The sequence below is a fragment of the Oncorhynchus mykiss genome, chromosome 7 (genome assembly GCF_013265735.2).
Source record: "Oncorhynchus mykiss isolate Arlee chromosome 7, USDA_OmykA_1.1, whole genome shotgun sequence".
Classification (NCBI taxonomy): Eukaryota; Metazoa; Chordata; class Actinopteri; order Salmoniformes; family Salmonidae; genus Oncorhynchus; species Oncorhynchus mykiss.
In genome coordinates, this window is record NC_048571.1 from 43,499,796 (window position 1) to 43,511,540 (window position 11,745).

Sequence of the window (11,745 nt, forward strand, 5' to 3'; positions counted from 1 at the left end):
GGAGCTTCTGTGTTTACAATGTGATGCGTTGGTGCTATTTACTAGAAATCTTTCACTAATTGCTAGGACTATCAAATGAGGTCACAGACGAGATGCGCACACACACTCGCAAAGAACAACTCAACGACATCCAACCACAAACAGATGATCAAAACATGAAGGCAAGTGCACACATGCCCATTCTTAAACCTGCATACACACATAGACCAAAAGTCCAATGTCCTTGAGGGGTGCAGGGGGATTTCTTGACCATCTATCACTGCAGTTGCTATTCTGAGCCCCAACGCATTCCAACTATCAGCACAGACACATACTTTCCATCAGCCAGTCACACACACGCACGTTTTGTTCTTCTATCCTCATGGGGACCTAAAATGTATTTCCATTCAAAATCCTAGTTTCCCTAACCCCTGACCCAAACCCTAAACCCTTATTTTAACCCTAAACTAACCCTAAACTAAAAATACCCTTTGTCCTCATGGGGACGTGGGAAATGTCCCCATGAGGTAGAATTGTCCTTGTTTTACTATCCTTGTACCGACTTTTACACACATACACACACACACACATTTTGTCATATTACTGAGAGTTGCTGAGAGGATAGTATTGAGTGACCAGCTACTAAGGATCAGTGTTGTAGGACTCGAGATCTCGAGTCCAGTCTCGAGACCACATATTGAGTGTCTGGGGCTTGTCTCGGTGTCGGATACATTTGTACTTGGTCTTAAATCGTTCTCGGACAGTGAGGACACATCATGTCTTCCTGAAACCAGTGGAGAAAAAAACGAAATTATCATCTTCCGTTCAGTCAACTCATAAAACTGCTTCGCCAGGTCAAATATATACACTTATTGAAAGATTAATCTATTACAGAGATGTTTGCGCAGTGGTGAACCTATAGGCCTTCAGTGTGTGACAGGTTGGTGATACTGAAAGGACAGCAACCGTAATACCAGCTCACTCATGTAGGAGAATGCACTTGTTGTAAAACCCAAAGGGCCAGTGGTGTAGTGGAGGGTATAGGCAGGTATACACTGTATACCCAATTGGTTTTCAGTGGGCACTTCTTAATCCCTACTGGTGTTTTTCAAAGTAGTGTAGTAGAGGTAGTGGCAACCCATCATTCGGGGCAGAGACCCACTTGTTTTGCATGTTATTTTGGCATTAATACGTGTCACATATCAGTTTGCAAACAATGTAAAAAAAAAAATGTAATAGTCATTGAGCTAATAAAGCCACATACAAACTTGGTCTTTTTTTTGCTTTCTTGAGTAAGGCAGCTCCAAAATGCAGGTGTTTTAGCCTAGCTCAGTGCTTTCTGTGGGGGTGGGGCAGCCAGAGGAAAATACGGAGAGTAGGGGTTGGTAATGTTCTCTAGTTGCGCCGTGATTGGCTCAGTGTTCTGTCACTCATGGGGACACTTATTCACCACAAAATCTACGGGTAGAGCTAACAAATTTTAGCCCCTTAGGTGCTACCATAGAGTTACATTAGAAGTGTCCATCTAAGAAGGCTCAAGGTCATTCGCCACAGATAAAATGACGTCAAATCACGTTATATCTACCGTGATTTGATTGGACTGATCATGTCAACATCATATTTTAAAAATCTTATCTAGCAAGCTAGCAGTCACCATCATGAATCAAGTTGACAATCTACTGGCAAATCATTTTCAATCCTTGTCATATGAAGAAAAATAATGAAGAGAAATTAATAATAAAACGTATCAGTGCTCACCGGCCATTGGACATCAACATTACACAACAAGTTTGAAATAAAAAAATCAACAATGAGTGGTTTGGAAGGAATCAGTGGCTAACTGCAAGCATTGCAAAGCAATCACTAGCCTGCTATTCAGTGGAGTGGGTGTGGGGTCCAAGCCTGGGTTTAAGGGTCTCTTTTTCAAGCTTAAAAGGATAAAGATTTAACATTGGCCATGCTGTCAATCCAGCATGACTTCTGCCACGCTCAAAACAACTGGAAACTTGGAAATGGGAAATCTCAGACTTCAGTGAGTTCAAGACAACTGAGAACTCTGAAATAAATTAGCTCTGAATAGGAATATAAGTTTTGAACGGTCATCCAACTCGTAATTGCCGAGTCGGGAACCTGGGCCTCTTTCTAGAGCTCTGACCTGAAGATCATCTGATGTCATCATGATTCGACCTTGTTTCTTTTCAAAGTTCCCAGTTGAAGGCCAGACTTTGATGACAAAGTTTGATGACAAAATTTGCCCACGAAGGACTGCCGCGCCACTTTCTTGTTCAAGTGAGCACAGCACAACAAGGTAAATCCAAAAATGTATTCAATGCTGCTGCATAAATTATATAATATTCCAAGGAGATATGTATACTGTAGCTAAGAAAGTAATACTAAGTGTATGTTGTGTAGTAAGCTGTTAGTATCCCATGTGCCTCTACCAAATAATCTGGTCCCTTTGCCCCCCTAGCTTGCTGTTCTTACTTGGTGGTGCACATGTAGCCTATTGCCTGTTTTAGAGAAATGTAATAATCAAATCTATTTATCCTACGGTTCTGACTTGGTGTACAGGGAGAATACTGTAAGAAAGGCCCATGTTCCGAATTCTGTCATTGTACATTTCAAAAGTGCTGAAAATATAGTTAAATTGACCAAGTACATCCTATCCTATCATCCCATCCTACAGATGGCCTCTTATCCACTTTTCATCCCCTTATGCCATAGTTTGTACATCTCAATTGTCAGTAGAAACCAGATTTGTTTAAGCAAGTCAGCCATGTCAGCTGTGTTTTTTAAAATGCAGTAAATGAGGTTGAATTAACTGTTTCGCTGTCAGACAAGGCTCCGCTGATATCCAGGTGTAGCAGTGGTAAATTATTGGGACTGCTGTTGAGACTGCAGTTTGGACAGTTTTATGTGCAGGCCAAAACAGTTTGTGGCCACCGTTTGTCACCATTATAGTGCAATGAATCTATTGTTTAGTGTTGTGGCTTTGCCGGCATGCATCTAAAACATGTATTTTTGAGTTTGCCCCACCAAGATTTACATGCTAAAATAACCACTGAGTAGAGGTATACAACTTATCAATGATGTAGTACAGTAGAGAAATCAAGCACAAAGTAGCCTACACAATCGCAAAGCCTGTGAAATATATTCACATGCCTGCAGCACACAGCCTAGTTTCAGTGGAACATCATCTGCAGGCAGCGAGAGCATGCGGCTCTCAACTGGTTTTGGCATGAAGCAGCTCACAGAAGAATGACATCAGTAGCGGGTAGGGTAGGAAAGACATTTCAATTTATGATATCTACCAGTAAATGCTAACTAAGGAAACAATGGGTATGTAAACCAGGTATTGAAAAAGTTTATTCTGAAGTGTTGGTTAGGCTATTTGTGATGCGCAATTGTCATCATGCGCTGTTTGCAGCGTATACAGTACATACATGGATGGGCCTGGGTGGATCCGGGGAGCCGGGCCCTAATAGGCCCACCCAATCTGAAACAAGATATGAAACAAACAGACAATCATAATATCTGTAAAAAATAAAAAATAAAAATCTAATTCCCAGTTAATGCTACAAAACCAAATGTATAAAAGGTTTTAAAAATAGGTTCTATTTGTCTCAACGTTCCATGACGTACACTAAGGCATTGTTGTGGGCAGAATAGATGGATGCAGTTCGAGGCATGATTAATATAATTCACCAATACATTTCTTGGTAGTCCAAAAAATATTGCTATCAGGTTGTAAATCACAGATGGCCTGGTACATTGTTTGCTGCCTCCAGTCGGGATGCACTGTTTCAGTTTCAATGACTCAGTATTCTGGACAAAAAAATGAAAATGTAACTAAGGATGGGAATGTCAATACAGTAAAACTAGCAAGGGCAATGATCACAAGTCAGTCATAACGTAGCTAATAGGCTAGCGTATCTATTTATGCAGCAAACTAAAAACACGGAGCCTAACATTAGCTAGATAGCTAGCTGGCTAGCTGCTAGGAGGATGTCATGTCATGCCATTGGAGGAGTGGGTGCTGACTTTTCCCCCTCGTGTAGTTTTTCGGTGGCTATACACAGCTAAAGATGCAGATGTCATTTGGTTAGCTAGCAAGAACTTGAGCTACTGTTATCCAGTTAGCATATCTCTTGTGTTCGCAAATTCACTTTGGCTATCTACTCCGATATCAGAGCACTCTTGTCTGAGTGTGTACAAAAATACTTATCAATTTACGAATGTGCAACACCCACTGAATATGACCAGTGTCAGTAAACGTAGGTAAAAAGTAATAGTTAGTCATGTAAACAGCCTAACCAGCTCTGCTACGAGTAAAATAGCCAGAGTGAGCTTTTCTCTCATTTGTGTGTGGATGTAGCTAGCTAGCAAACTAGCCAACTTTAGCCAGTTCGCTTGGGTGCTTGGTTGGGACAAGCATGTATTGGCAGGCAAGCTGCAGAAAGATGAGGAGGCTACAGTTCCCCATCGTTTATCAGTGCAATTTTGACAGCCAACTAGCTGAAAAAGTTTATCTAATGTTCCTTCTTTAGATTTTTTAAATTTAACCAGGCAAGTCAGTTAAGAACAAATTCTTATTTTCAATGACGGCCTAGGAACAGAGGGGCAGGGGCAGAACAATAGATTTGTACCTTGTCAGCTCGGGGGTTTGAACTTGCAACCTTCCAGTTACTAGTCCAATGCTCTAACCACTAGGATACCCTGCCACCCCAGGTTTAGCTGTCATTGTAAATAAGAGTTTGTTCTTAACTGACTTGCCTAGTTAAATAAAGGTGGAATAAAAATAAATAAAAAATACTTGCCTGACTGTTGGCCCATAGGCCTCCTGGAAACAGGCCCAGACATCAGAGTCTAGACACGGCCCTTAAACTACCCAGAGACAACCCAAAAAAGAGCCAGACACCAGATCCATATCAGTCAGAAAGTCTCAGATTACTACAATATGACAAATGGCCCAGATAGAGTGTCAGTAGGCCCAGACAAGATGTCCCAAACAAGATGTAAACATCCCAGATGTACATCATGAAATGTCCTGTTGCCTCATGGTCTGTTTCACACATGCACAGTCTGGCACATAGCATGAATGCCTTTCACACAGCTAATGAACAGCTGCACTAACTACTGTGTCATTCTTATTGGAAAACAAATCATGATGACTAATGAATGTTATATTTATTGATTGCACCTCAGGTGCTGAGGTGCAATCAACAGGTTTTGTCATTGGCATCATTAGACAGTGAGTCCAATGAGGACTCCGGTCATATTTTCCATAACCCTTCCGAATGAGAGTTCAATGTAACTTCATATCTCAACTGGATCATATAAACCTTGAAAACATGCCAACCATTACAAAGTTGAGTGAAGCTGTCAGTCTCTCTTGCAATCCCTTTCATCAGACTGAATGCATCATCTGACCAAACACATGTGGCCTCAGTTACCCAACACATTGTGAAATGTTTGTTTTTTTGTTCAACTCGATGACATCTCCATTAGCAGCATCCACACAATCAAGGGACTGAACAGCAGAACAACAAACAACATACCAGGCGGTGTCCGAGGAAGGCCTAAAAAATGGACAACGCCTTCAGCCACCCAAGCCAAAGACTGTTCACTCTGCTACCTTCGGGCATACAGTACCAGAGCATCATCTGTCGGACCAGAAGGCTCACAGACAGCTTCTACCCCAAAGCCATTAGACAGCTATATTGTTAATCAAATGGTTACCCGTCTATCTGTATTGACCCTACCTATGCACACTCACAATACTATACACTCGCACACACTACACTGACACTCTCACACACACACACACTACATGCGCGTGCACACACGCATAACGACACCGCACACACGCGCGCGCGGCTGCTGTTCTTTCTTTTACTGTTATTATTATATATCCTGATGCCTAGTCACTTTACCCTGCCTTTATGTACATATCTACCTCAAATACCTTGTACCACCGCACAGTGATATGGTACTTCCTGTATATAGCTTCATTCTTGTGTATTTTATTGAGTTACTATTTTTAACTCTGCATCATTGGGAAGGGCCTGTAAGTAAGCCTTTCACGGTAAAGTCTACACCTGTTGTATTCGGCGCATGTGACGAATAAAATTTGATTCGATTTTTGGGTTAACTCACACACACACACCTTCACAAATACACACATCCTGATACAAACACACAGTTAGAACAATTTAATCACATAATAGGTGAAATAATTAAAGTTATCAATTTTAGATAAATCTTATGTCAACTCTGCCTGACCAAGATCCCTCCTGTCCTGCCAAGATCCCTCCCTCCTGTCCAACCGCTGTCCCCTGGGTTACTCACCGTCCTGGATCCGCACCTTGATGAGGCGGACAGCTCCACCCCTTGCTCTGGCCAAGAACTCCCTTAGTTCCGGCGTCACAACAAGAACCAGAAACATTGTGGGTCAGCAAGAAGTCTGTCCCACCCTCCGGGTGCTGTAGGGGGGAGGGGTTGAGAGAAGGTAGAGCCAAGCCAAGTCCCAGAGCGAACGGTGGAGATTCAGCCCAGACAAAGAGAGACACAATGGGATAACCTGTGGCAATAAAAGCGCTGATAAAGTCTGTGTGACGAAGCGCTGGTCTAAGTGTCTGAAATCGCTGCTTGAGTGTATGAGGTCTTTGAGTGAGTGGGACAGTATGAGAGGGGGACACAGCTCGAGTAACTGGGGCAGGATCATGTGCGTTCAGAGAGGGAACCTGATCCCCTCTCTCCCAAATTTAGCTGCCACTGACTGTCCAGCCTTGGATGTCTGCCTCCCCACCCCCACCCCACCATGGTCTGCTTGAGAGACAGAAAAGTGACACGAAAACCTTATAATCAAACTCACCTGAGGCCCTGACCCAGTGACATTTCTGTTAAAGGGTTTTCAACTATGTTTAAATGTGATTTGGTGCACTGGAGAGAAGTGGTTGGAGGACTGAGGATTCACATGACAAAGACTGACAAAGATATGCCTTTGGTGGACATGTATGGTATGTTTATGGCACACTGTCACAAGGGAACATTTGTGTTAATGCACAGTTCACAGCCACGAAGAATAACAATGGTCCAAGTATTGAAACGAACGGCACACCCGTTAATTATATTTCCCGGTGATTGAACTTAATGCCCTCCTTTTGTAACACTGATTTCTATTGTTACCTAGAAAACCATTTCCAAAGCCTTTGGGCAAACCCCAAATGTGTTCAGATTATCTAAGAGAATGAGATACCAACTAGACCAAAGGCCTTGGTCAAATCAATGAATATGACCCCTGTGACATAAACAGCTGTGCTTAAGTTCAGCCGCGGCAGGCCATTCCCTGGTGCGTGGTTGTCTAATACCGAAAGGAATTCAGATCATAAAAGAATCCCATGAATATTAACAGCATTCTTAACAGCATTCTTCTTCAGCATTTTTATTTTTAATGCTTTAAACCAGATGAAAAGGATCATGTGTTGAGTGAAATCCTTTTCATCCATTGGAAACGTTACGACTGTCTTTCTTCTGGACACCTCAGCTCATGGATGGGCCTATGAACATCACAGTGTTTTTCCGGCCATTTGAGTGTTAGTCTCTCCTGAGACACCTGCATGAACTCTCCACAGTGGTTTTATGCATGCAACTAGTTGATGTTTTTTTTTGGTCACCTTTTATAGAAGACGTCAAAGTGTGTGTCCCCGCTGAAAAGCTACGCTGAATGGAAATCAAAAGCCCCCTTGCATTTGAAGTATGTTATGTTTAACTGTGAAAGTGAAACTGTGAAGTGAGTTTCTGATACAGGTTGTTGTCAGACTCATGAGGTGCAATCAACAGTCAGGTTTTGTCATGAATATCGTTAGACAGTTTGGATTGAACTATACACTGAATGTAAAAAACATTAGGAACACCTTCCTAATATTTAGTTGCACCCCCTTTTGTCCCCAAAACAGCCTCAATTCGTCGTGGCATGGACTCTACGAGGTGTCGAAAGCGTTCCACAGGGATGCTGGCCAATGTTGGCTCCAATGCTTCCCACAGTTGTGTCAAGTTGTCTGGATGTCCTTTGGGTGGTGGACCATTCTTGATACACATGGGAAACTGTTAAGCATGAAAAACCCAGCAGCATTGCAGTTCTTGAGACTCAAACCGGTGCACCTGGCACCTACTACCTTACCTCGTACAAAGGCACTTAGATACACTGCTGAAAAAAATAAAGGGAACACTAAAATAACACATCCTAGATCTGAATGAAATATTCTTATTAAATACTTTTTTCTTTACAAAGTTGAATGTGCCGACAACAAAATCACACATAAATGATCAATGGAAATCAAATTTATCAACCCATGGAGGTCTGGATTTGGAGTTGCACTCAAAATTAAAGTGGAAAACCACACTATAGGCTGATCCAACTTTGATGTAATGTCCTTAAAACAAGTCAAAATGAGGTTCAGTAGTGTGTGTGGCCTCCATGTGCCTGTGTTACCTCCCTACAACGCCTGGGCATGCTCCTGATGAGGTGGCGGATGGTCTCCTGAGGGATCTCCTCCCAGACCTGGACTAAAGCATCCGCCAACTCCTGGACAGTCTGTGGTGCAACGTGGCTTTGGTGGATGGAGCGAGGCATGATGTCCCAGATGTGCTCAATTGGATTCAGGTCTGGGGAACAGGCGGGCCAGTCCATAGCATCAATGCCTTCCTCTTGCAGGAACTGCTAACACACTCCAGCCACATGAGGTCTAGCATTGTCTTGCATTAGGAGGAACCCAGGGCCAACCGCACCAGCATATGGTCTCACAAGGGGTCTAAAGATCTCATCTCGGTACCTAATGGCAGTCAGGCTACCTCTGGCAAGCACATGGAGGGCTGTGCGGCCCCCCAAAGAAATGCCACCCCACACCATGACTGACCCACCGCCAAACCGGTCATGCTGGAGGATGTTGCAGGCAGCAGAACGTTCTCCACGGCGTCTCCAGACTCTGTCACGTGCTCAGTGTGAACCTGCTTTCATCTGTGAAGAGCACAGTGGCGAATTTGCCAATCACAGTGGCGAATTTGCCAATCTTTTGCTGTTCTCTGGCAAATGCCAAACGTCCTGCATGGTGTTGGGCTGTAAGCACAACCCCCACCTGTGGACGTCGGGCCCTCATACCACCCTCATGGAGTCTGTTTCTGACCGTTTGAGCAGACACATGCACATTTGTGGCCTGCTGGAGGTCATTTTGCAGGGCTCTGGCAGTGCCCCTCCTTGCACAAAGGCGGAGGTAGCGGTCCTGCTGCTGGGTTGTTGCCCTCCTACGGCCTCCTCCACGTCTCCTGATGTACTGGCCTGTCTCCTGGTAGCGCCTCCATGCTCTGGACACTACGCTGACAGACACAGCAAACCTTCTTGCCACAGCTCGCATTGATGTGCCATCCTGGATGAGCTGCACTACCTGAGCCACTTGTGTGGGTTGTAGACTCCGTCTCATGCTACCACTAGAGTGAAAGCACCGCCAGCATTCAAAAGTTACCAAAACATCAGCCAGGAATTATAGGAACTGAGAAGTGGTCTGTGGGCACCACCTGCAGAACCACTCCTTTATTGGGGGCGTCTTGCTAATTTCCTATCATTTCCACCTGTTGTCTATTCCATTTGCACAACAGCAGGTGACATTTATTGTCAATCAGTGTTGCTTCCTAAGTGGACAGTTTGATTTCACAGAAGTGTGATTGACTTGGAGTTACATTGTGTTGTTTAAGTGTTCCCTTTATTTTTTTGAGCAGTCTATATTCTTGCCCATTCCTCCTCAATGGCAGACATACACAATCCATGTCTCAACTGGCTCAAGGCTTAAAAATATTTTTTTAACCCATCTCCTTCCCTTCATCTACACTGATTGACATGGATTTAACAGGTGACATCAATAAGGGATCATAGCTTTTACCTGGTCAGTCTATGTCATGGAAAGAGCAGGTTTTCGTAATATTTTGTACATTGTGTACAACCTCTTCTACTCTAGCAAATTCACTCACGTAGGTCTCTTGAATGGGCCAGGAAGGATTTTGTTTGTGAATGACCGTTTCTTTTGTGTGGACTGTCAAAATCAAACCAAAGTATATAAGAGCGTTGTTGTAATAGAACCCACTGTACAAAACATTTTGGTAACAGTATATATTTTTTATTAGGAACATTGAGATCATGTATTTCATGGCTTGTTAAAAAAAAGGGGGGGAGGAATTGAAGTAATTAGTTCTATAATGAAGAATATACATGATCTTTTTGTGAAAAGAACTTGGTTGTAGTGCACTAGTGTTCTCACCACAAGTAGTTGAGAAAAATTTAACTGGGGACAGTAATTAAAACAATACTAGAACACAATTTTAATTCAATGTTCTGAAAAACTGGCCAGCGGTTAGAAACCATTTCAAGAACCCTACGTTCCAATTCCCTGAAACGTCTCATAATACCATTACTAGTAGATGCAGTTATAAAATTAAGCATCCCAAGCACGTGTTAATTGTACATTTTAATTTCCCACTTTACAAGACCTCTTTCTAGTTTGTTACAAACAGCTATTGTCAATTTTCACATCTGTGACGTCAAATCGCAGCTTTCAGAGCATCGCCAATTGACAGTGTTCAAAGGTAGACATGCTCCTTTTCAAGAAGACAGTGATAATGCAGTCTAATGTAAATCTTTGGTTGTTGTTTTTTTAATCACCACTAAAAAGGTTGAGTTTATCTGTGGGCACATGCATTCTTATATCTCATCTTTGGCCCAATTACCTTACTTCAGGGGCTTTCAGTAGCCTTTTATGACTTGGTGGGTTAATCATTCCCATGTCCCTGCTTGCTTTCTCATACTTCCATAACGTGCACCGCCCTTTGAGTGGTTGTGCGGGTATGGAGGGAGGAGCTATTGAATAATATGTGAACCTTAGATTGTTTACCTAAAGGGCAGATTGTGCCAGAGGTAAAGCATTCATACACTTCACCAGCTGAACACACCCTTCTGTAGATATTAACCCAGTTGATACGAGTCTACAGACACACTTGACTGCAGGTAGCCTAGTGGTAAAGAGTATTCGGTCAATAACATAAGTCACCGGTTCGAATCCCCATGCCGGCAAGGTATAAAAATCTGTTTTGCCCTTGAGCAAGACAGTTAACACCCAACAACTGCTCGCCAGGCACCGATGTCATGGACTTCAGTTAAGGCAGCCCCCTGCACCTTTAGCACAATTGAATAGGTACAGTATCCCCTTTCACTTCCCATTAGAAATGTACTGTGCTTGTACATTATATCAACAACTGTGCCAATGATGTGTTGCTCACTGACAGTGTATATGTAGAAGTAATCTTGCTTAACCCAGAACTAAAGTCTCACGGAATTGGTCAGCTGCTCAATTAAGTTCTGGGTCCATACATGTTTAGGGATTCATGAAATGCTATAACGAGGAGCGGAACTGAACCGAGGCGCTCCACCCCCTCTCTGCAAGTAATGGGCCAAATGTTCCACCCCCTTCAGAAGTTCGAAAGATGATAACACCTGCGAAATCATGATTTGTCCAAATAACCAGTGACGAAAAACCCAAACATAAAAATGTTACGAAAAATTACTGCTGCTCAAATCCTATGCATCCCATTCAGTCCCAACAGATTGTGCATGTAAACTGAGGCAATCTTTCCACGTGAGATTAAGGTAGAACCTGTTTAGGAACATGAACGGATATACATTTCACCAATCATTCACACACAGAAGTCAGACACTTGTTA

At 42.9% G+C, this 11,745-nt stretch overlaps 1 protein-coding gene across 3 annotated transcripts in view; it reads right to left on the reverse strand.

Annotated features, from left to right (window-relative positions):
* The window catches only part of LOC110527813 (twinfilin-2), a 13,587-nt gene extending 6,910 nt beyond the window's left edge, over positions 1-6,677 (reverse strand). For 2 of the 3 annotated variants that reach the window (XM_036983286.1, XM_036983285.1), the window contains exon 1: positions 6,328-6,677. In XM_036983286.1, coding sequence (XP_036839181.1) covers positions 6,328-6,424 — 97 coding nt within the window. In that variant the 5' untranslated portion in view covers positions 6,425-6,677. Of the gene's footprint in view, positions 1-4,796; positions 5,072-6,327 lie in introns of those variants that run through there. The other variant, XM_036983287.1, reaches the window with a different exon arrangement.
* Positions 6,678-11,745: the final 5,068 nt, after the last annotated feature.